Source organism: Dunckerocampus dactyliophorus, chromosome 1 (assembly GCF_027744805.1).
Source record: "Dunckerocampus dactyliophorus isolate RoL2022-P2 chromosome 1, RoL_Ddac_1.1, whole genome shotgun sequence".
NCBI classification, from domain to species: Eukaryota; Metazoa; Chordata; class Actinopteri; order Syngnathiformes; family Syngnathidae; genus Dunckerocampus; species Dunckerocampus dactyliophorus.
Genome location: NC_072819.1, coordinates 39,628,131 through 39,654,097, shown reverse-complemented (window position 1 = coordinate 39,654,097; position 25,967 = coordinate 39,628,131). Strand labels below are relative to the sequence as shown.

Sequence of the window (25,967 nt, the reverse complement as noted above, 5' to 3'; positions counted from 1 at the left end):
ATGCTCTAACTACAAAAATATTCCGTTTTTTAATATTGAATCCTACTTCGCAGAAATTCACTTATCGCGGTCGGGTCTGGAACCCATGAACCGCAATAAACCAGGTATGACTGTACTGTATACTGTTTTCCCCAGCAGGTTAGCACAGCGTTGTCTTTTGCATTCTGATTTAAAAGTACTTTCATGACCACAATTGTGATTGGCTGGCAACCAGTCCAGGGTGTACCTCGCCTTTTGCCCGAACTAATCTGGGATAGCTTCCAGCATACCCAGGACCCTAGGGGCTGCAAGCGGTATAGAAAATGGATGGATAGACCTCAACTCTTGAAATCTTATGTCTGCTATTGTCATTATTTTCTAGGAAAAGCTTGAACCAGATGCCGGAAGAAGTGTCAGCAGCCGCCAGGAACTCCAACACAGGCAGCAGGCCGAGAAAGAAAAGGCTGACCATTCACGAGAAACTTGTTGTACAGTTCCATGAGCATAAATGACAATATTTAAAAGAAGAAAATGAACTCAAGATGAAAATCCTTCATGCTGAGTTGTCTGTCAAAGAGATGGAGAGAAACATGAAGCAGCAGCAGCAGCAATATGTCAACGTTCTTTGTAACAGTGCCCCTGTTAGCTTTGTGCCTTTGGAAACATAGTTACAATAAAATAAGAACTCAACCAACATTTATTAAGCAATGAACCATCTGTTCTTTTGATCTTCATCATTTATAAATGATATATTATACAGAAAACACAAAATGTCATGACGTATAATACATGTTTCTGCAACATTATATTATTGGCGACATGTTGACAAACAGAAACTGGCGGGTGCCATTAGCTAAATAAGTGTGCAATTGATTGAAGTGGGCAGGTGGGGCTTATGCACTAAACCGTGAAGCCACACGCACGGTGGCCTCATCTGAGGTTTCTGCCCTGTGTTTGATCAGGAAATGTGCAAATTCAGCGCATTTTACTTAAGAAAATGTTAAATCATACAAAGCATGCCTTTATAATACAGCTCAGTGAATAAATATGAATATTTCCTTTACTGTATGTTATTATTGGCTTTTTTTCATCATGAAAGTGAGGCTCTGCCTCAACTGCCCCCCCTGACCACACATCACTGTACTACTGTCTGCTGTGCTACTCTATACAGTAGATCTTCACAAATTGTAATGGTTCCTTCGGTATTTCATGAGGAACCAAAATGGAGGAACGAGACAAAAGGCAGCCCTGTGAGTTTCATCTGCAGACAACCTCAACAGAAACAGCCTCCTTCTGCGTCTTCCTAACCTGCTTTTCTTGTACTTTTGCGATCCGATAGGCCACTCTCCTCTCTTCTTGCTTTTTAAAAAAAGATGCAGTGATTTTTCTGCGTAGCCGTGTGGCGTACACCTCAGCGAACACCAGCAAGTAACTCATCAGCCACAGGCATCCCAGCAGCGTGGTCACACCTGCGTTTGGTGCTGAAGTTGTGGCGTCACACAGCGACTGTTCGGGGCTGAAGTTCCACTTGTACACTTTCCGAAAGTCAGTCAGCTGTCGTGTGATGCAGGATTGTGGGATGATGCAAAATGCAGGGGGGAACCACTGTACCTGTCAGGTGTGTCAAATAGAGCAGGAAAAGCATTACATTTACAAACACTAAAAGTATGGACAGAAGTACAGGTGGTCCTCGCTTTACGTTGCACCAGGTTTTGCCGTTTCATGGTTACGTACACGCTGCCGTTGATTATTAACACATAACACGTAGGTGCGTTTCTACACTGAGAGGTAGGATGACGTCACTTTTAATCTTTTTTGTTAACTATTTAAGTTTAATCCCCATTTTGACTCCCAAGGCAGTGAGACAGGCTCGTCTGGTGGCAGCACGTAAAAGTGAAAGTCAAATTAGACACCTGAAGATGCTCAGTGGAGAAATGAACATTGGCTGCATGCCAGGTCCAAGCTGCTGAAACCAGCAACCATCCTGAAGGATAAAGGCGATCTCTTTGAACACGTGAAAGGATCTGCTCCTATGAAATGGACAGTGACAATTAAGCACCGTAGCGGTCTCATTATTGACCTGTCAGCTTGATCCTTTCCCCACAGTCCTAGTCAGTCTTTGTGCCATCGTATTTCAAGACTGCAGTTGTTAGAAAAAAAAAAAAACTGGTTCAGACCCAAATATTTACAATAACCTTTGTCCTATTTCTAACCTTCCCTTCATTTCTAAAATTCTCGAAAAAACTGTCGCCTTCACTGAACACATACAGTAACTCCCTCTACGAAACTTTCTAGGCTGTTTTCCGCCCACGTCACATCATGGAAACGGCTCTACTTAAAATCACCAATGACCTTCTCACTGCTGTCGACTCTGGCTTAGACTCCATCCTCGTCCTTATTGACCTGAGTGCGGCCTTTGACACCATTTCACACCCCATCCTCCTCAATAGACCCGTCATCCGTTGGTATCACCCACACCCCCCTCGACTAGTTTCACTCATATCTCACAGGCCGCACTCAGTTCGTACAGCTCAAGGCCTTCAAGTGTGACTTCTCCACTGTCATTACAGGTGTGCCTCAGGGTTCTGTCTCGGGGCCCCTTCTTTTTGTCATCTACCTTCTCCCCCTTGGCAATATCTTCCTCAGGTTCAATATCCAGTCCCACTGCTTTGCCGATGACACCCAACGCTACCTCGCCACTAAACCAAATTCAATACTCCCTCCCTCCTCGTTCACCTCCTGTCTATCTGAAATCAAATCCTGGTTCACCACAAACTTTCTCAGACTCAACAGTGACAAAACCGAATTCCTTCTAATTGGAACAAAATCATCACTTTCCAAAGTTAACAGTTTCATCCTCACCATCGACAACTGGTCTGCTTACTTTCACCTCCGCAATATTCATTGTCTCCGCCCTTCCCTCACTATCCATGCTGCCTCCATCCTTATCCATAGCCTGGTCACTTCCCACATTACCAATACCGCAACTCACTCCTTTTTGGTCTCCTCCAGAAGTTTCAACTGGTCCAGAACTCTGCTGCCTGGATTTTAACCAGAACCACCTCATTTTACTGTATCACATCACCCCCATCCCACAGCAACTTCACTATCTCCCGGTCAAGCAGAGAATAGACTACAAACTCCTAAACAGGTGAATAATTCACTTTGGTTCAAAAAATGTTTTCAAAATGTTTTCAGATACTTCTTAGACCCATTTATTTATTTTTTTATAAACTGAAAAACATTTGTGTTCTTACTTTTTATTTGTATATGAACTACGTGCACCTTGTACTTCTACAGGACAGGTTCTGATACTTTGTTGTAAAAGTCTGATCACTTCCTGGTGAGTTTGGGTATGTAATCCTCCATCTTGGCAGTCAAATTCATTCATTCATTCATTCATTCATTCATTCATTCAGCAGAACATGAAAATATTTTTAATATATTGAAAAAAACAACGCTGGCTTTTCCTCTGTGGAAGGATGGCAGTGACAAGCACTTTCCAGCTCACACAGCAAGTCCTGCCTGTGTGACATTTCTATGTATTTTATTGTCTAATTAGCAAGAACAATGACGTCACACTTAAATTAAAGACATTATACAGGCACTAGGACGGTAGGCGGGGCTTGGACGCGTCGATAATTCAGTGATTTTTACTTAACAATGATTGGAATCATACAGAAAATACATTTATAATACAGTTCAATGGACAAATATAATATTTATTTTATGTCATCAGTATTCGTGTTTTTCTTTTTCTGCCTCTGCCTTGCTTTGCCTCACCTGCCTCCCCTGACCGCATGTCACTCGGAAGTACTCATCTGCGTTTGTATTTACGGTGGGTGTAGTATAGATACTTAATGAATGAAGAGCTGCACTGTGGTTTCTTACCTTATAACTGATGGTGATGCTGGCAGTCATGGGGGGAAAGTCCAGCAGCCATGGCAGAATCAAGTGAACTACATGATACACAATATAGTCCAAAGCTGCTATTAAAGCTATTGCAGTGAAATATAAAGTCACCACCAGCAGTGAGACGACACTTGAGGTGCATCCCCGACTGAATATTTTGCACCCTGCGACCAAAGTAGGGTACGGTTTGGTGGTGCTGTGACGTTCATTTCGAAGGAGCTGTTGGAAGCTGTTATCAAACTTAACTGATGTCAGATACGATTTAAGGTAGCGAGCAGATTCAAAGATCAGCAAGGCAACAAAGATGGCTGCCAGAATTCGGTTAGACAGCAGTTTGAAATCTGTTAGCAGGTTCCTAATATGTGAAAAGTCAATTTCTATTTGCCCGATCATTTTAGCAAACCTGTTTTTCACTTCTGACACATCTAAATGTGTGAAATGATCTAACTTCCTTAAATTGGTGACAATACTCAGGTCCTCCTTCCTCACTTTGATAGCTTCCTTCACAATGTCCTTCCTCGCTGTGTTTAAAAGCTCAGATGAGTTCAATAAAGCCTTTGAAAAATCCTCAGCGGTGCACTGCAGGGTGCGCACGACTGCCCCCACGTTCACTGTAATGTTCGGGATGACGTTCAACACCAGAATCATGACAGAGGCTGAGAGGAGGAGTTTGCGGCCCTGCTTGGTGCAGACGGTCGGCAGGGTCATGGTTAGCACACAACGCAGTGGGTGACACAGGAACAAGACCAAGAACATGGCTATGCTGTAGACCAGTGCTGTTTGAGTGGATGAGTCGTGGCCATACCGCAGCGTTTGGGATAGCCAGTGGTGAAGCAGACTGCCCGTAACAACAACCAGAGTGAAACAAAGAGACATCAGGGTCCAGATGTGTCTGCCCACTGGTTTGGGTGAAGAATAAACATCCCACAGGTAGGACAGGAAGGACTTCACTGATTCCATCCTGTCACCAAAGACAACATTATTCATCTCAGAATGATGATCCAAATATTGATATTTTTGATACTAGGGTGGCATCTGCAATGGATCTATACGAGCATGATGAGAGCCATATTTTTCAGTTCCTTTCTGTGTTTATTTTCACATGTTTTTTCTCATGTTGTTCAAATATATTGCTAATATTGTCATATTGTTTACAAACTCAGGAGCGGTAAGTCCTTGGATACAGGTGAGCTTTGGGGGCAAAAAACTAGACTATATTATTTGACTTTCTTTTTCTCAAACAATTGATGTAATAAAACAAAATAAGTGAATTATTTTATTTTTTAAATTTGTTACATTGATCATGTTGTTGTATCTAATAGGGTTAAATGGTTCACAAATAAGTGTGATGATCATTTTTTAAACGTTTGCCTCAAATCTTTGTCCTGTTTTTTACGGTGGCTTCCCAGGTGATTCAGTATTCACAGCCAACAAATTTGCGTACTTTTCGTCAAATTATTATTACTATTATTATTATTAATATATTATTATTTAAATTGCATTTTTCTTCCCCACAAAAAACACATCTCATTTGCCATAAGTTGGTAATAAATTTAAAATATGTGATAATACAGGTACTCTGGGGGGTGGACGAGTTTTGTCCTGAATTCCTCAAGGCTCTGGATGTTGAGAGACTGGCAGGAGGGTTTGGAGGGAGGGGGAGCAAGTCGTGTTTCCAAAATAGACCTTTTTTTGGGCGCATCAATTACTCGCGATTTTTGCGTGAACCCGGCAATCTACTATTTTGCGATTAGAATCATAATCAACCAATCAAAGGCAAAAATCATAAAACCATTCTGTTATCAATCCTTTGCAGTACCGCCCACTACTAGCATGACGTCAGGGGGTGCGGTGCACCTTGAAAGTTATCAAGTGCCCATTTTAGCCTGCACATTTAGCAGTGAAAGAGTAGACTTAAAAGTTTACTTAACAAAATCTTATGTCAATGTTCATCAAGCAGCGTTACTGAACACTAGGTATATATATATATATATATACAGTATATATATATATATATATAGATATACATATATATATATATATATATATGTATATCTATATATATATACTAAGTCCCCAACGAACGAACACAATTGGTTTCTTAAGTAGGGGAAAAGGTAATATTACCAATGATATAGGTACTACATGTACGTGTATACATATACAGTATATGTGTATGAATGTAAATATGAGTTTGGATGCAGTAGTAATATTAAACGAGGGGCTAATTAATGAAAATAACAGTAATAAAAATGATATAATACGTAATGATAAATGTTATTTACCTTTGAAGAGGAGTGTTCGAGCATACGTAGTTGTGGTGTAGTTGGAGGAGGTGTTATTGAAAAAAAGGACAAATCGTCGTCGTCGTTAGACTCTTCTAAAAGAGGTAGTGTTCTGTGGGTGGTGTAGAATTAAGCAGGCCTATTAACTCTTCATAAACTTTAATCACACGCTCTGTCCGGGTTGTATTATACAGCTAACAATGTAGCTTTCCCTCTACCGCTGTTGGTCCCATTAGCAGTGTCACAGTGCCCTCTGCTGGTCAAGCATGTAACAGTAGAAATATGGGCTGGCTGGTCAAGCATGTAACAGTAGAAATATGGACTTTATAAGGCAAAACACATGAAATATAGACTAGTCGGCTTTGTTCGTATCTCCGAAAGTCCGCATGTCGGATGTTCGTTAGTAGGGGACTGAGTGTATACAGTTTAGCGATATTCAAGATACAGTACATACAACTTCTGAATTACTGTAGGTGTGCCCCTATGAATACTTAAAATGACACGTTAAAATAAAATGACAGTATGTTACAATCCTTCCTAAGAGCAAATCAAGGAACACGGTATATAGAGAGAATTGCAGTTCTTACCTGAGAAGCTTATTAAACTTCATTCTCGCTATAACATTTTGAGTATGAAGAAAAAAAAGTGGGAAGTGTTGAAAGGGGAACTGGAATGAATGCAATCACTGTCATGTTTTTTTGTGGCGGGCATACACAATCCCACGTGGAGAAGATAACTTTAAACCACAGATGACGTGAAATCATGAGACACACTCTCGAACTATGATGAGTTATGCTCTGACATTTGCTGTAATTGTGTAAAGGCTTTTATTGCACTGCAAAAAAACAGTAACACAATAGATTTTACTGTGATCAAGTATAGTTTATTAAACTGCGCACACTGTCGGTCATTACGCACGTGTAATAATTCCCATTATTGTGTAGACAATTACAACAAAATGAAATGCATACATATGAATTGAGTGGATCATGATTCCTGTTTTGATTGAACGCAATCGCTGAATATACAAACGCCTTTGTGCACGTCTTCTCAGAAAAAGAAATCAGCCTTCATTTCAACCTCCTTTGCTGTTGTTTCTTTGACTTCTTTGGCTCAAGGTTTCGCATTCAGACACCGCAAGACCTTTTGCAACGACCCGACTGACACTGAATAACCACAGCAGCCTTGTGCAGGTTAACCATTGTTGTGAGTCAATTTATAACACACCAGACAAACCTTTTGAAGACTTTACATGAGTGTACACTCAGTTTGTCTCAACATAACATTGGAGGACTACGACATGTTAGGATAGCCTATTTCATGCGGTGATATGGTAACAGTAATAACATAATGTACATTGGAAAAGAAGGATTCATAAATAAGTAACATGGTTTTTGACTGAAAACATATTTTAAGAGGGGATCAAGGGTCCCTGGAGTCACATCAGCAGCAATGCAGACTTTGCATGTTGGCCCCATTGAGTTGCATTGCAGCACCACTGCCCAGTAGAACTCCAAGATGTAATAATTCTCCAGGTATCATTTCACAGGTGGCAAGAGACCACCCTCAGTGCTGCCCCCTATCGATCTGGATAGCCAAAAAGCAAAAGGCTTGCTCAAATTGGCCACACTTTGCATCTTTTCATCTTAGAGTGTTGCAAAAGTAATGGTTGTCAGCAAAAATGTTGACTTTGACGAATTATGTAAATTAACTATAAAAAGTAACTCAAAACTTAAAAGTAACTTAACTTAAAAGTAATTTAAAACAGATTTTTGTCACTGTTTAGTGTTTTGAGTGATCAGAGAGTCATATTTGTTGTATGGACACGAGGCAAGTGCACATCTGCAACAGAAGCAGACTGGTTGAGAGGGCGAGCCCAATCGGGATAGGTATTCAAGTTAAACATGGCGATGCCCCATGTGTTCATGGCTAGAGTGATTGACAGGAGACCCAGGATGTTCATGACAAAACCAGTTTTGACCTGAAAAGACACAAAGCAAAATTAGATGAGGATACACAATGAATGAGAGCTTATGGAAAATATTTGGCTGAGCCATGAATACTCACCATGTCTTTGACCATGAGGTGTCCGGATGCAAAGGCGATGGAGTTGGGTGGGGTAGACACAGGCAGCATGAAAGCGTATGAAGATCCGATCGTTGCTGGGATCATGAAGTACAGAGGGTTCACGGAGACATGAAACGCCTGCAAAAACATACACCAAAAAATTTGAATAAGATTTTGGTAAGTGTTTATTTAGTCAGCTGCTGAAAGACCCAAGCCTATACTGTATAGCTCAGGGGTCGGCAACCCGCGGCTCTGGAGCCGTATGCGGCTCTTCAGCCTCCTTGATGCAGCTCCCTTCGCAGTGATTTTTTTCAACACCGAAGTAAGGTATACAGTTTGTCCATTTTCGAAAAGAGTATGAAATATCCAAAACGCCGCAAGTCCGTGAATGCATCTAGACTGCATTCTGACTGCTGATTGGATGAGCAAGAGAGGGGGACCGAGGCTCGTGTATGCGGTGAGTCACTGCTCGGGAGAGAAAAATGGTGAGGGAGTTTTGAGTTTAGTCTGAAGGAAGTTACGGCACAGTAAAATAAATACATTTAACAAGAGCATCGCAATATGTTTTATAACTAGAAGCGCGCTGTAGCTACGTGCTCGGAGCCCGTGACACGCTAATCGCCGAGGTGGTGACTCCAGGAGAGTCAGATAGTGTGCTGCTGCAGCTGGCTGTGCAGTCACGGCTCAGAACAATATGTGCTTTCGCTTTCACCTCTCCAAATACCACAAAAATCTCCCAGCGACGTCTTTGCATTTGTCGCTAGTTGCTTTTGAGAAAATAAGTCACCAAGAAGGTTTGGAAAATCGCCGCTGGGCTGCACAGATGGAGAATACATGAAAGAATCGTTCATAAAAATATCAAAGCATCTGTTCTCTGAAAAAAAAAACAAAAAAAAAAACAGGAAATGATTGAGAAAATGAAAGAATGCCTCTCTTTGCAAAGACAGTCAAGGACAGGACCAATAGAATGGTTACTGATGACAATTTAGCGCAGGTATGCAGATGTGTGAACTCTGGACTTTTTTATCTTAAAGTTGGCTACATTTTGTTTGAATTTTACACAAATATGGGTAAAATGTAAAGTGATGAGATGGTTTCAGAGTAGGCCTATAAATGTAGACGCACTTCTTTTTGATTGAATTTTGTGGTTGTAACAAGTTTAGAAGTTGTGTAATGTTTTGTGGCTATTGTTTTTTACTGAAAGTGGAGGCAAAATGGCATGGCTACTATGAATGATAATACACTAATATGGAAGTGTCAGTGTGCGAGGCATTATTGGAAGTGCACATTAAGTGCTTTATGCACACCTGACAATCCAACCTACCTTGGCGTTCATAGCATCAGTGAGTGACGTGTGGGTGATTTTTTTCCAGCTGCTTGCTACTTGTTGATGTCCAAGCAGAAGCTGTAGTAATTCTACATTTGATCAATTTTAGTTAAAGATTTGTCAGATCAACCCATGTAGATGTTCGGACTTGTCCGCACCCTTATTCACTGAGCGGTTCTATTGAGGCTCATTGCATTTCATAATACACCTCATATACAAAGCGTTCCGTGTTGAGATCCGTCTTGACAATTTAGCAACGTGGTCGCTATATTTAGCAAGTAAGCCAATTCCGTATTACTGTGTTATCATTCATAGTAGCAATGTCATAGTTCACAATCTGTTTGGCTTCTGGCTGCCCTGTTCTCACGAGACAGATTTTCTCCAAATGAGAAATATTGTCATGTTTTAATCTCACGAGATCTCGTGCCCCCCTAGTATATGGACATTTTCTACTCAGAAAAGACAGTAGTAAACTATTTCCAGATAGAATACAGTTAAACCTTGGTTAGCATGTTTTTAATTTAACACTGATGTACATTTTCCAGTTAGCGTACAATATGGCGTGTTATTAATACACTGTGTGAGTCCAACTGTGTTCTTAGTGGATTTTTAAAGCGTCTTTGGGCTTTCTGGAATGGATTAATTGGATTTACATGATTTCTTATGGGAAACATGTATTTGTTAAAGTATGTTTAGGTCAGAGTTGAACCTTATGGAATGGATTAATGCCACAAACCGAGGTTCCACTGTATTTTGGCCTGTATTTTGTGCCTTCATGTTGATGATGCTGTTATGCGCTGGAAGTCCTTTGCATCCTGTAAATAATCCCTGAGTGGGTCGTTTGCAGTCTGTGTACTGTTTACAAAGTACAAAGGACGCAGATAATCATTAGTGACAATAGGACGTAATACCTAACAGACTGCAAACATCAATGTGTCTGTTGCAACACAATTCAGGCTTTTTTTTCCTCTTTTTTTTAAACATGAAGAGGAGTCAACTAAAAACACTTTATCCTGTCCGGTTCAATAGTTTCCTCTGCGCCTTCTTGTAAACATGATACTTTATACAATAATGACTTCAAAACTACTACTGCACAATATTACACTATATTTCTAGTAGCTCCGATCGATTGGCCACCGATCAATATCGGCTGATTTTTGTAAAAAAAACAAAACAAAACACGAACGACGTATGCCAATAAACGGCTTTCAAAGACAATCACGAAAAGTGATCAGCGTTCGGTGGCAAATACTCCATGTCTGCTGTGTCACGTAGGGTTGCCAACATAATGACGCTTATCATAATGACCTTGACATAGGCTACATCAATCAAAGCCAGCTTGTTTGATCACACCTTTCCCAAACCATCTCCGCTGGACTATTCTTGCATCTTTGTTTACACGCTTTGCCTAGCTGTCACTGACTGTATTTTGCATTGGTGGCAGCTAGCTAGCTAGCTAGCTAGCATTATCCGCCTAGCTTCAAATGTGGCTTTTTTACCACAGTGACATTTGCGGTTAGTTAGCAATTCGGTTAGTTCGGAGCTCGTTTTTGTCCCACAGGAAAGCCACAAGCTGATATCACATTCGTGGGGTGCGTACTAACTTTTGTGTTGTCTTAAGTGTCGCTGAACAGCTTCACTCTCTTGTTGTCATTATACTAATTATGTCTCGTCCTCAAAACACTGTTTGTGTGTGGTTGTGAACATAAACACATAGTGTGTCCAGCCTTATGATGGTGGTACTATCACAGAGGTCTCCGATCGCACCAGGTGATTTTGAGTAGCTCAAAAAGGGTAAAAGAATATTTGTTTCAACTTTTAGTAGTTTTTTTTATTGTAACTGTTAAATTCAGACTTTATTCCTTTAAATAATGACAAATGAGCACAAAATAGCATAAAGACAAATGCCACATTGCTTGAGTGATTATCTGCTTGGTAAATAAAGTAGTGTACAATTGAAATGTTGCCATAAATAAAACACAAATAGTTGACAGCTATAATAGTGATGAAATTTGGACACCCCTGCAACTTGGACACTGAATTTGTTACGTTTTAGGTTGGGCAGGATATATTTCTATTTAATAAAGATATTTATTTGCATTATTTTATTCTGTTAATTTTGTTATCTCGAGCTACAAGTTAAATATTGAACAGTTTATTTCCCATGTATTCGTATTACCTCAAAACATGCATCAAATTCCCTTCAGGTTTGTGTCAAATACTACAAAAATTGTTTCACACAAATAAAGGCAAAATATAGACAATCCGCCCAAACCTTTTTGCCACGGGCCCTTGGCGTTGTGTAACGGTGCCCCTGACCAATAGCTCCCGTCATAAATAAATTGAAAAATGTACTGTTAATCCATGTGATCGGTATTGGTATCAGCATCGGCCGATCTCACTCATGGATGATCGGTATCAGAATCGGTAGCATAAAACACGGATTGGCGCATCCCTAATTTTTAGTAATACAATTCTCACACTGAATAGCCTCACCAATATCAAGTCGGACACAGTACTGTGTAATTGACACAGACGGACAGTCTTACCAGCTCAGCAATGACAGGTAAAAGTATAATAATGGTGGCAGTGTTGCTGGCAAATTCAGTGAAACAGGCCACAAAGGCTGTGATCAACATCATGGCTACAGCAGGTGGGACCTTGGCCAAAGGCTGGAGGTGGCCCCCGATCCAGGAGGCAAGTCCAGATTCCTGCGGAAGACCACAAGAAAAAGAGGGCAAAGATCAAATCACAACAAAATAAAACAAACAAGAGACTGAAGCAAAACAGTGTGACACAGGAAGTGAGCTGACAGGAACGACACAGATGAGCAACAGTGTATATCTGACACAGTACAAGTATCTACTTGAAATAGACAAACATCTTTACCTCACATGCTTTGGCCATGGCAAACCCACCTCCGAGCAACAAAATGATATTCCAAGGAACAGACTCCTGGGCTTTCCTCCATGATAGGAGAGGCACATATGGCGCATTTGAAGCTGAGGAGACATAATTATATTTGTGATAAGCAGCTGAAGGGATCTTTCATCAGAATCGCTATTTACTTCACTTAAAACATGATCATCGAGAAAACAATGATCAGGTACCCAGGAATCACACTTAATTCTTGGCTTTCCCCCCCTCACTTGTATCCAGCGGTTTATTTGTCCAGCTGAGCATAATAAACAATCTTGCTCATGCACACACACGCCGTGTACGTAAACGTGTGACTGCACACACACAAAAAGCCAATATGTGGCAACGCAGCTTTGAGAGATTATCCTGATCAGTGAAACAGAGAAAGTATAGTCTTACCTCCACATGCGAAACGCGCAGTCTCTGTAATCTACATGATTAACATTCTACTGCTACTTTGCAACAGTTACAGACAAGCGCTAAGTGCAGGGAACCTCTGAGGACATGTTCTGACAATTTGTCTATAAAATTCAGTTTCTTTCCTGAAAGTTAATAATGAAAAGTGAATATAGGTCACGCTATCAGAAAACACTTGTTAACCATACATGACAGTTTAAGTAACATTTTAACATTCTTAACTGTGTAAAACTGTAAAAAATAAATAAGATAGACGCAGAGCAAGCGCAGAGGATGCTAAGACTAGGGCTGTCAAAGTTAACTCGTCATGGAAGCTTCCTTTAATGGTACTATTTTTATTTGCGCACGTACTGTTTGACCCTCGGCCGATGCCGTAGTTTGAGGAAGTAGCATATTGAGCAGAAATGGAGGAGCAAAAGGGTATTTGGATTGGTAAATTTAGCTTCAAAGCCCTCGCAAACAAGACCAGTTATTTGTGTCTACTGTCGCAGTCATTGGAATTGTCACGGACTACGTAGTTGTCGACTTGCCAGAGAGAAGGTACTGAAGCACTGACTGTATTTTTTTTATTGTAATTTCTAGAGTGTTCCTACTAACGAGTATTATTTTTTTAGACGCGAGCTGTCTCTCGGCTGAGTTTTTGCTTGGAACTGGGAGCTAAAATTGGGGTATGAGCTGCTAGTTAACGGCAGGCATAGTCGAAGACAGCTATGTGGGGGCTTCTGTCATTGTGACCATGACTGAAGAGCAAGCAGCGCTAGCATTAGTTAGTAATAAAACATATGTACATTATAGCGATGTAATTTATCTTATTTGTTACGTATTGTGTAAAACTATGACAGGAACAACATCAAATTAAAAGCACAAAATGAATACAGACCCACCCTCCACCAGCACAAGCCTGGACTTGTTTTTCAGAGAGGTTGTGTACCACAGATATGCACATTAACACTCAATCAGGTCATCCAATCTTACCTTAATGCATTCCCAGCATTTTTTATGCATTATCAGCATTTGGGAGCAAATATGAGGTGAAAGAAAAAGGGTAGAAACACAGTATAGTAGTCAATCTGTGTGAATTTCTCTTGGAGATGAATACTGTAAAGTGTCTGTGCAGCGTGTGAGAATGGGAAAAGGTGCATTTAAGGACGGTCTAACAAAGTGGGACAAATCACCGCTCGCATGAAACATTCAAAAACTGGGAGATTTCTGACTGTATATTATTTTTGAACCCGCTATTCACCAGTACAAGCCTGGACTTTGTTTTTCAGAGAGTTTGTGTACCACAAATATGCGCATTAGCACATCTTACCTTTATGCATTCCCACTTAGTATCAGCATTTATAACCAAATGTGAGGTGAAAGAAAAAGAATAAAATACAGTATAGTAAGTAGACTATCTGTGCAGCTTGGGAGTAGTTAGATGGTGTGTTCAAGGACCGTCAAACAAAGTGAGACAAAACGCCGCTAGCATTAAACATGTAGGATTCCTAACTGTATTATTTTTTAAATAAAATAATGGCCCATATTTCCAAAATGTATATTTCTTTACATAAAATTTGATGTAGTTATTGTTGTGGTTGCGTATTGAATCGTTTACCACAAAGAGATTTGCATCCCTACTTATCATAGATACTTTGTTTCATCTGCGATTAAATGTGATTAGGATTAAACATTTTAATCGATTGACAGCCCTAGTTAAGACACATCGAGAAAAAACGAAAAGATAATAAAGCAGATGCTTTTTTTTATTATGTGTACCACTTCTCTACACTGCCATAAAATGGCCATAACATTTTGCATTACAAAATAACGGCACAAAAAAAACTAAGAAAAAGCAAAGCACGCTTGAGTTAATTCCTTTAATCAAGGTTATTCAACTGAAATCCAGCCTGTGAATCTGACTGGCCCACTAGTTCACTTGAAAACTTGGCAGTGACTAACATTTTTGCAGCCGATTCCTAAAAACAGCAGAGCACTCCAGGCACACAATAGATCTTTGTCAAGTGTTTTTGCAGTACATCGTTAAAAACAAGAGTTTATGTTGCATTGAGGATCTGTAACTTTGCAGTAGGTTCCTAAAAACAGCAGAGTGCTCATGTCATATAGAAGATATGTGATTACTAGAAACATATTGCTTTTGTGACTATATTAGACTATTGGTGAGGTACAAATTTTAATCTATGGTCCGATCTTCAGCTTTGTGGCTGCCAGAGGTATTTAGTTGAATAGCCCTGCCTTAGATGCTCACTGAGCTGAACACTCGCAAGATCTGCCGAGGTCTTGCGTGACATCATACAATACATGCCGTTGGTTCAACCTATTAGGTCTTGTGTGACTTTAGCCGTGTATTTTCCAAGCGTTGCTACTTTCTAATGTCTACTGTCTCTACTATCTAACAGAATCTTCAATTTTACAATAGACATTCGGGCTCTGGTGAGGAGCTCACTGACCTTTTGGGTCGAACCACCAGCAGAGAGAAGGTTTCTGCGAGGGGAAGAAAAACAACATGGACACAATGATCACGCCAATGACTGCGTCCGACACGTAGCTGCAGATAGAAAAGCAAAAGAAAGTCAGACGAGGTCAAGATGAAGAAGGTGGCCTGACAGTTACGTTTTTTTATTTTTTATAAAGAGTCACTCTCTTACCCCTTTTTAAAATACACAGACCAACCGTTGACAAACTTGGGGTCCCTTGTGAACAAGAGAACGGCAAACAAGACAAAGAAAAACAAGATGGCTCCCTCTGCAAAACTGAAACAGAGCAAAGTCAGTGAAATTATTTGCCTTTGAAATACAAATTCACCCTCTGTGGATTTAATTAGAAAACATACATGGTTCCTCACTTTATGGGCCCTAGTTTTCTGTAATCATCTTCAATGAGAGCCTTGGCTCTGGCCTCTGCCTCTCCTCTTTGGTCGTGTTCCTTAAAGCACAACCTGCAGAAAATAAGCATTGCAAAATGCATTATGTGTAAGCATTCAAACAAGCTGGAAGCAGTTTGTGGCATTACTGCTGAGTCATAAATGAGCAAAGGGCTGCCAGCTTGTGTCCCATGTAGTTCAAAAGGCTTAATTTAGCTGCCAATGGCTTGATCCTGGCTAGGTAACAGGCAGGGTTCATTGGTTTTGATGGACCATTCAAGTCTGGGTGGGGTAATTATTAGTGCCGTCTTCGACTAAGGACTTACATAGTCAAATCTGATTTGTTACATTTTGTTCATAGTCGTTTAAATTTTTTTTTTTTTTAAGAGCAGAGATAATGGCGATCTCGACAAACAGGTCTCATTTGCGACATTTTCCACCTCAAACAAAAAGGCTAAAACACTGAGATAAACAAATTAACATGGTAAGTGTGCAACAGCAGTAGTGAAATGTATTTACTTACACAGAAAGCAAGATGAACAAAACTGAAACAGTTGGCACACACCAGAAAAGTGCACATAAAATAGGAACAACATGGATTGAAAAACAACAGCTTGCTAAAACTCTCAGTCAGCAGCCTGATTTCTTGCATTAAAAGTCCCTTTCGATGGAAAATGAAGTTGGCGTAACAGCCATAACTGCTTCACATAATACGCCGTTGGTTGTTGTCACATGGACAACAAAGAACTTCCACACGTTGGAGGATTTTTTTGGTAGCCATTATTAGCCAACAAGTCCATCCATGTTGACGGTCTTCCTCGCTTTCAAAGCTAGCGCTCACCTTTTGGATTGTGCCACTGAAGCGTGTCATTTTATTAATGTAATAAGTATAGGTCTTGTGTTAAACACACATGTCATTTTCAATCCTTTAGTAACACAAATTAGGCTGTTTTTCTAGAAAAACATGCTATTCATAACAAAAACAAAGACATTCCTTGTAAAAATGTAGGATGGGCAGCAGCTGTGGCCACCCCCGATGTAGTCAGAATGGTACAATCTTCATTACATGACACTTTTCTGTGATTCAAAGGAGTGCTTCATAGTTGAATTAGACTCCTCTGAATCGAAATGCCTCCCAAGAGGAGCACACTTAATTTCCATATGACGTAATTTAATAATGACTTCCTCATGCAGTTAGTACATAATGACTGATGAGTGTTGATTTTAGGATATTAAGGTGCAGTGTACTAAATTTACCGTGTGTTCAATCCTCCAAAAAGGAACGCAATCCATATCCATCCCAAAACCAGGAAGACGAACATGAGCGGGAAGGCGAAAGCAAACCAAGAGCCAAAATTAATAACATCACAGTCTGGAAAATAGCTGTAAAGGAAAAGTTGTAACTTTTTAGTGAATTGTTGGTATTTGATGCAGCCCAAATTATGAGTTACTTTTTGAGCTGTCCAATCAGGATGAGGTTGGGAGCAGTCCCAGTCAGTGTGGCAGTTCCTCCAATACTGGCCGAATAGGGAATACAGATAAGGAATCCTTTCCAAACCTTCATCTGATACTCTGACTCGGCCCGGATCTCCTCAGCTGTCTTCATGTCAGTTTGTTCGGCCCCATCCACCCTTTTGATAGAAGAACAGAATAGAATAAAAGAAGCCTTCATTAGTCCTGCAATGGGGACATTCAAGTTTCAGTAGCAGAACACAAGTATCAATATCAAACAAATCCCAAATCTAGAATATCTACAGGTATACGTACACCAGGCTATGAAAAATAATTATTTTTATTGTCATCATATAACATATCCAGTAAAGATGAACTGAAATATTGTACGTATGTGTGAATATGACAGTACTTTCAGTGTTAGCTTAACTGAGTTTAGCATTAGCATACCATAGTTGGTAATGTATTCTTACACTAATTTACAGAAATAAAGTGACCAAAGGTCTTTTTTTCCACGACATGTCCTTTTTTCATGTCCTGCTCTGGCCGTCAGTGGCGGTTCTGGCTTGAATTACGCCCTGGGCGGACTGAACCATCCTCACCCCCACCGACACAAATTGTCATTACTACATTTGTTTACAAAGACACATTTTTTAAAATAAAAAAATTATGTATAATATATAAAAAATATATGCATATACAGTAAAGTTATACATTGCCACAAAGGCCTACAAAATATGCATTCATAAATAAGCAAAAAAAGTATTAAATACAACACAAATGGAAAATTATTTTTTTGCAGTGCACAGAGCCTTCAAGTACGACCCCCACTTCAACACACACTCCCACCACTGTTAACAAATGTTTTTTTCCAACTGCAGAAAGATGCTCCAAAATATTTCACGAGCTCCTCTTAAATTGCATTTGGCTGACATCCACATTTACACAATTAAAACTCTCCGTCAAGAAAACTAGAAAACTATCAGTTAGCCTATAGCCACCAAGTAACATTAGCTTATTTGATCACATCCATTCCATAATGTTGCGTATATAAAGTGATGCTATAGTGCCATACCTTTATCTTTGACCCGTTTCTCCTCTTATTCTTTCTAAATTGTGCAGCTGATGGCTGTGCGGCTTTGACGTTCTATTTTCCATGTTTTGTTGACACAAATGAACGGCACTTTTATCATGAGCTCCCACCATCACCCAACTAGCAGTCAAGGCTAAACCAACTCATATCGACTCACAATTCCCTTCTGTTTAGTTCACATTTTTGTTATTTTTGAAATAACATGTTTTAAGCTCTTGGTCTCTCGGATATATAATTAACATAATATAATACTAACAAATAAATAGATTTGAATTTTGAGCAAATACTGTTGTAATTTACCTTTTTTACCTTGTAATTAACCTGAGGGCTGAGGCCCAGCAGCACCCGCCCCCTCACTACTCCGTTTAGTTTGACCACATCACATAGTGGACGTTTGATCACGTTTGAGCAGCATGCGGGTGCGAGTATCCCACCTGTAAGAGGGGACCCATCTGCAACACATATACGCTGACTTGATGAGGATATGAGCACTGAGCATTATTAAATAGGATGTTTTTTCTTTCTCCCTTGCGGCGCCCCCTAGAGAATGCCGCCCTGGCCAACTGCCCATGTGGCCCATATCTAGAACCGCCACTGCTGGCCGTCCTTTTTTTTTTTTTTTTTTTTTTTTTTGAAAGTGATGACAATGTCCTGATTTGATTTTCATTGTTTTTCATTGGGCCATTAAATTGAGTGGCATTAGGGCACCCTGCTGCATGTAACCCTCTGAATTTGGATTAGTTTTGGCAAAAAGCCAAAGAAAAAGCAAAAATATGTACAGCATTAATCCTCTGACACTTGCCAAGTTAAGTCTCACAATTGGGGACCTCATGCATAATGGCATTTCAAATCCTCTAGTTCTAGCAACTTTTAAAAGGTACATTTTTCCAAAAAATATTGGCTAAATTTTAATGTTGTGACATCTCCTTTACTTCAGAACAACTACTAATTGTTTTTCAGCACTTTTCCTTTGCTGAGATAATCCATCCCACCTCACAGGTGTGCCATATCAAGATGCTGATTAGACACCATAATTAGTACACAAGTGTTCCTTAGACTGCCCACAATAAAAGGCCACTCTGAAATGTGCAGTTTTGTGTGTGTGTGTGTGTGTGTGTGTGTGTGTGGGGGGGGGGGGGGGGGGGGGGGGGGTTATTGTGCTCATTATCACAGATTTGTGAACAATATTTGAGAGAAATGGTAAAATTGCGAATGTGGCAAAAGTTTTAGATCTTTGAGTTCATCTCATAAAAAATGGTTGAGTGTATATGTCCAAATCTGTTTTTTCCTTTAAATTTTGTGGGTGTGGCTTAAACACCGGTGTGGCTAACACCCCAAAATTTATGGTGCTTTAAATTAGGGGTGCATGATAACTATCGGGCAATATGACAAATTATGTCATGCCAATAAATCCGATACAATTAAAAACAGCTCCAATAACCGATAATTAAAAAAAAAAAACCTCTCCAATGAGGCGAGAATACCCGTGCTGTCACATGTGTTACTGGGCTAAGGTGAGCAAATCACATGCTCCGTTTTTGTAACGTGCTGCTCACCTCCCCTGAGCTCACTTGTAAACAATCATGGTGTCGATTGTGTAGGACTTCTTTACTGTTTCAGTGGAAGACATTTTTGCATGCTATTTGCACCAAATGCTCTGCAAACATTCCGTGAGGAGGGAAAAGAACATCGACCTTCAACACATCAAACCTTATCAGCCACCTGAAATAGCAGCATCGCTGCAACGGTGTTTTGCAAGCCTACATAGACGTCTAGACAAACAGAAAGTTATCGGTATTGGTTAAATATATTGAAACTATATCGTGCATCCCTACTTTAAATGTGTTGAAGTTATAAGTATCATTTGAGTGTGTCATTTCCAAGTGTTCTAGTTTTTGCTCATGAAAATATGTTCGCCCTAATAAACGTACAAGTAGTTTTATAATTAAATATGTGTGCTGGTGAATTCTTGTGTGTGTATGTGTGGATTATTCATACTGTGTTTTCTTACCATCCAGCTGACTCCTTCTCAAGTGTGTTTTGATAGGTGGCCATGCTAAGGAGAACTAAGCTAGCTTGCGAATGCTGATATTTATATTGTAATATACCTTGCAAAACAGTGTGTTCTCCTTACCCATCTAGTGATAAGATTTGTTTCTCTGAGGCCGCTGAAGGCAATGAATGCATCTTGGTAGACTGGCCTGTAATAAAGCAGAGATAGTGACATGTTCACAACAAACCAAAGGAAAATGTTTCGGTCTGAAGCAGAATATATGACGTGTTTCAAGGAAGTTATTAATGAATCACTACTTGAATATTGACTAACTTTGTCCGAGCCCAAAGTTCATGCCTGAGATTATGTATTACAACTGCATGCAGGTCTAAATCCTGAAACAAGCATCTTGGCGGCCTTGTGCACATTGCTGCGAGGTTGGGCCTTTTACAACACTCTAAACTACATCTGCACAGTATTTGTTCACTGGGACAAGCGGTAAAGCGTACCACAAACCACAAACAGTGCTTCTCAAATAGTGGGGCGGGCTCCCTGAGGTGCATGGACATACTATATATTGTATTATTATATTATATTATGTTCAGTTGTGTTGTCATTAACTAATGAACTGATTAATTTGATGATCTGAGTTTGATGATCTGAAACATTGTAAGTGTGACAAACATGTAACAAAATCAGAAATCAGGAAGGGGGCAAACACTTTGACACCACTGTATATTGTCATATATTTTTTTTAAAATTATTTTTCATTGTACTTTTCTTAAAAGTAAAATCTTGTCTCGTTCTTGTAGACCCAATCTCGTGTCTTGTGACACACCTACTATGTGGCTGTACGAATTTCGACAGTGTAGTGCTTTCCAAATCGATTACTGTCATTGACAATTTCAATTATTATTTGTTTCCTCTTCTTCTTCTCTCCTTTTTAATTGTGAATTGTAACCACTCGGGTTCGTCCCTTCCTACCCACTACTTAGCCAAGATGCCGATGACTGAGAGTGGCTAGGGTCCATCGTTGCACACTCACCATTTGGGACATTTTGAGTGCAACAACCGAGTATGACAGCGAACTGCATTTTGCTGTATCGCTGAGCGTGAATGCTAAGTGTAAATATGAAAGTGGGCGAATTGAGACACAGTCATGGCACAACACCTAACAACACACAACAAGGCCAAGTGACAGCAACCGCCCTAGTGCCGTCTATTTCTTATATTTCTTATAACTAATATGCAACATACCATTAATAATGTCACTGTCACGATCCTCTATAGATTTGCATTTTTGCTTGAGGGTCTCCAAATCACCAAACAAACTTTCCAGGATGGCGTTGGCAATGGGGAGCATCATGGCCGTCGTGGCCGTGTTGCTGAGCCACATGGACAGGAAGGACGAAGTCACCATCATGCCCAGTATCAACCTGGAGAAAAGTATATGGAGAAATAAAGAAGTGATGACAATTCTACAATTCTACCAACAAATCCAGTGCTAGTCTATACATTGTACTGTATGCCTTCCTGTTAAGAAACTTCCTCACCAGGCTGGCTTCACGCCTACAATTTTGAGAACCTTCAGTGCTATTCTGCGATGAAGGCCCCACTCCTCAATGGACGACGCCATCACCAGGCCGCTAAAGAAGAGAAAGTTGGTTTCCAGAAAATACTGAGGACAGAGTTTTTTGGATGGAATGATTCCCAGCGTTGGAAAGAGGCAGATGGGTAGCATTGCAGTGACGGCCAGTGGAAGGGCCTCGGAGCACCAAAACACTGCCATGAGCGCCACCACATAAAGACATTTTCCCTCCTAAAAGGCAAGCAGAGTTTAGTGGTGAGAAGAACATGTTTCACAAAACGTAATATATATTACAATATATAATATATTATTATAATAAGCTATGTATGAATTATTCTTTTTGTTCCCTATTACAAAATGGTAACATCTGAACATTTGAAACACAGGACTATCAATTGTTGAGACATGAAAAAGGGATAGGATTAAATAGGATATTTTTCTTCTGGCTCCTTGTGTAAACGTGATGTTTCTTCATGTATTGAAGCATACTTGAATCAAATAAACCATTACCATAGCCATTGTGTTAAGTCGTGGTGTGCTATCAGGGCCAGCAAAGCCTTCTCTGCTGGCCCAAACATTATCAGAAGCACTGACATTATTAAATTTAATTATTTGTTCCAATAAATTATATAAATTTATTCCCAACAGTCTATTATCTTCATTTTGTAGCCTGTCTCCTGGCTGTATTGGTTCCAATACGTGTATGTGTATCTTTGATTTTTCTTCTCAAACCAGATTTCAGCTTCTCTGTATTGCCATATCAATGTAAATCTGCCCAGGGCCTTCAGAATCAGTAGTGCTGGCCGATGTCATTTAAACTATATTAGCAATGGGGCTGTTTCTTTAATCAATCAGATTTCAGATTCGCCTCAGAGAGCCACAATAACGTCAGCTTTGATCAGAGCAAAACTGTCTATCATAATCCGTAAAGGATAATGGATTTTGTCCATAATCAGCATCTCTTGTAAGTATGATGTATTTAATTGAAATGTTTTATGTTTTGTCATGTTATTGGATAAAAATTGATTCAGAACTGCTCCAGATGATGTCGTAGTGCAGAGGTTTGGAGTTGTCTCATGCTTGTTACAGTGGCAAATTTAGAGGCAGCTTCCACTGGTGATCTCCAGTTACTAGCAGAAATGTAACTGTGGCATATTGGCCACAAAGATAAAGGGTTAACTGGGTTTTGAGCTTTCGTAATAATGGAATTACGTGAAATTCCTCTCTCTCTGCCACACATTTTTATATTGTGTTTTTGTTTATTGTTGATGGTTTATGTAATTGCAATGTGATAACTGTGGTATTAAGAGGTGGATTAAGTCAGTAAAGGTACCAAATGCACGACCCACGACTGGTGTTATGTACAGTATTACAATAATAATCCCCTAAGGCATGAAGTTCTTCATTGCTCTCTGTCAGTTATATGAATAAGTAAGTAAGTTTGATGATTATGTTATATATTAAGAGTGTTTAATCTTGAAGGTTTAAATTATATTGGCGTTCCAATCCCTACACTAATCCCTATACTAAAAAGATGGTTTGATAAAAACAGACTATGCCTCAACCTAAGTAAACTAAAGTAATGCTATTTGGTAAGTGCAAAAACGAAGCGTATCAGCAAATACAAATTGATGGTGTAGATATTGACAGGTTGAATGGAAATAAATTTCTCGGGGTTATAATAGACTAGAAGATGAACTGCAAATCTCACATTAAAAATTTACAACATAAAGTGGCAAGAAACACCTCAATACTGAATACACTAGGTCCCCAACTTACGAACACCCGACTAGCAAACATTCGTGGATACGAACACAAGCCGACTGGTCTATATTTTATTTTATTTTGCCTTGTAGTCGCTCAATCAGTATTTATACTGCTACTGTACATGCTTGACCAGTAGAGGGCACTGTGACACTGCTAATGGGACCAACAGAGGAAGCGTTAGACACTGGGGAGATAAAGCTGAATGGAAAGCTAAATTATACAACCCGGACAGAGCGTGTGATTAAAGTTTATGAAGAGTTAATAGGCCTGCTTAATTCTACACCACCCACAGAACACTACCTCTTTTAGAAGAGTCTAACGACGACGATTTGTCCTTTTTTTCAATAACTCCTCCTCCTCCTCCACTACAACGACGTATGCTCGACCACTCCTCTTCATAGGTAAATAACATTTATCATTACGTATTATTATATCACTTTTATTATTTTTTTCATTAATTATCCTCGTTTAATATTACTACTGCATCCAAACTCATATTTACATACATACACATATACTGTATATGTATACACGTACATGTAGTACCTATATCATTGGTAATATTACCTTTTTCCCTACTTAAGAACAATTCGACATAAGAACGGTCATCTGGAACCAATTGTGTTTGTAAGTTGGGGACCTAGTGTAAAGCAAACCAAAAAGCACTACATACGCTCTCCTGTTCACTGATATTACCTTATCAAACTTATTGTGCGGAGTTATGGGGTAATAATTACAAAAGTGCACTTCACTCACTAACTGTGCTACAAAAAAGGTCACTTAGGATAATCCATAATGCCGCTTACAGAGAACACACAAACTCTTTATTTATAAAATCACAATTATTAAAATTTGAAGATCCAGTAAACTTTCAAATGGCTAAAATTATGCATAAAGCAAACAATAACCTTCTACCCAAAAATGTAAAACAATTCTTATCAACAAGAGAGGAGAAATTTGATCTTAGGGGAAAATTAAACCTAAAACACTAAAATGCACGGACAACACTGAAAACTTTCAGCATTTCTGTATGTGGAATCAAGTTGTGGAACGGATTGTGTAAGGAACTCAAACAATGCACTAAAATGAGCCATTTTAAGAAAAAGTACAAGCAGTTGATGTTCACAATACACAATACAAAGAAGACCTGAACTACTGTTTACATAGAATAACTAACCACTACTACACTGTCTACTAACTCTTCATTCTAGTGAGTACATGGTCTGTACTCACACATTATCAACATACGATTATGTCAACCATTTTATCAGTTATTATCATTAAGTCTGTAGCTTCCTTTTTCTTTCCTTTTCCTTCCTGAATAAATGTATTGTAACTGATGTGAAACTGATGAGGGGTAGGATTAAATATGCTTTGCTTCTTCCTACTCCTTTTTGGACATGCAAAATTGTGAGTTGTACTATGTGATGTGCTACAGTTTGACTCATACGCATGTTCAGGATGAATTAAACCATTAAACCATTACACTGTGAAAACCTGTCAACGTATGTATGTCAGGATGAGAGAGTCGGGATTCCCCTGAAAATGAGGCTTTATCGCCGCTTGTATGTATTTTTGTACTTTAGATACTGCTTCATCATGTTTGCAGACTTCATAGCGAAATCATAGCGATTGCAAGTGGACAAAAGTGAAGCTCAAGTTCATCCCATGCAAACGGAAGGATCCCAACATCCAGCTGAAATACAGCATATGTAGGACCAATACTTTGATAGATACTTTATTCATCTCTAAGAGAAATTCACATCGAATGTATTTATCAGTGCTCATGTAAAATTTGCATGCATGCAAGAAGGAGTGCAAGGAGATGTCATACACAGACAATGACTATACGTTGCTCAAAGGAACCTCAACAGTAGTCGGGATGCTACTTTATCTCTCCAACAACTCGCTGCAATGTTTATTTGTGACCCAGTTCTGTACAGTGTAATCTCAAACTACCAACATGCCTCACAGTCAATACTCGATGTTGTGTTTGATAATGCACAGTTTTTTAAGCAAATGCTATTAATGTTTACATTTAGAATGATGCGCACACACAGCTGTACTCAAAGTACGTTGAGTTTTATCTTTGAGACACACAAGTGGCATCATGAAGGCGTAATAATGACTCACCTTTTCTGGCATTGTCACAAGTAATGGTGAAAAAAGCAGCGGCATGATTAGGAGCACCAGCGGTTTGTGGACACACCACAGCTTCTTGGAGACAACAGATACTTTCATCTCCAGACGTTGGTATGCACCCATGAGAGGAAGGAGCTGCGGACTAGCTGAGAGGAAGCTG

The 25,967-nt window shown here is 39.6% G+C and overlaps 2 protein-coding genes across 3 annotated transcripts; both read right to left on the bottom strand.

The window, feature by feature from the left end:
* Positions 1–1,076: 1,076 nt before the first annotated feature.
* Positions 1,077–6,831, bottom strand: ocstamp (osteoclast stimulatory transmembrane protein). Its single transcript, XM_054789944.1, has 3 exons — positions 6,764–6,831; positions 3,871–4,852; positions 1,077–1,590 (listed from the first exon to the last, which is right to left on the bottom strand). The coding sequence occupies exons 1-3, from the start codon at positions 6,784–6,786 to the stop codon at positions 1,237–1,239; spliced, it is 1,359 nt and encodes a 452-aa protein (XP_054645919.1). The 5' UTR covers positions 6,787–6,831; the 3' UTR covers positions 1,077–1,236.
* Positions 6,832–7,049: 218 nt separating this feature from the next.
* On the bottom strand, positions 7,050–25,962 carry slc13a3 (solute carrier family 13 member 3). 2 transcript variants are annotated; one of them, XM_054796748.1, is made up of 13 exons: positions 25,799–25,962; positions 21,864–22,129; positions 21,568–21,746; positions 20,452–20,518; positions 17,224–17,403; positions 17,030–17,155; positions 15,755–15,847; positions 15,558–15,662; positions 15,360–15,457; positions 12,460–12,572; positions 12,120–12,281; positions 8,244–8,381; positions 7,050–8,157 (listed from the first exon to the last, which is right to left on the bottom strand). In XM_054796748.1, the coding sequence occupies exons 1-13, from the start codon at positions 25,928–25,930 to the stop codon at positions 7,975–7,977; spliced, it is 1,842 nt and encodes a 613-aa protein (XP_054652723.1). In that variant the 5' UTR covers positions 25,931–25,962; the 3' UTR covers positions 7,050–7,974. The 2 variants fall into 2 exon arrangements, with proteins under 2 accessions (XP_054652723.1, XP_054652727.1); XM_054796752.1 differs by lacking the exon at positions 17,030–17,155.
* Positions 25,963–25,967: the final 5 nt, after the last annotated feature.

Coding starts and splice junctions, on each gene's coding strand:
- slc13a3 (XM_054796748.1), bottom strand. CDS start 25,930: ATGGGTGCATACCAACGTCTGGAGATGAAAGTATCTGTTGTCTCCAAG. Junction 15,848..17,029: donor TTTGGAGGATTGAACACACG/GTAAATTTAGTA, acceptor TATTTTCTGCAG/GTTGTGCTTTAAGGAACACG. Junction 8,158..8,243: donor ACCTCATGGTCAAAGACATG/GTGAGTATTCAT, acceptor GTGTCTTTTCAG/GTCAAAACTGGTTTTGTCAT.
- ocstamp (XM_054789944.1), bottom strand. CDS start 6,786: ATGAAGTTTAATAAGCTTCTCAG. Junction 4,853..6,763: donor AAGTTTAATAAGCTTCTCAG/GTAAGAACTGCA, acceptor CTTTGGTGACAG/GATGGAATCAGTGAAGTCCT. Junction 1,591..3,870: donor GCATCACCATCAGTTATAAG/GTAAGAAACCAC, acceptor CACACCTGACAG/GTACAGTGGTTCCCCCCTGC.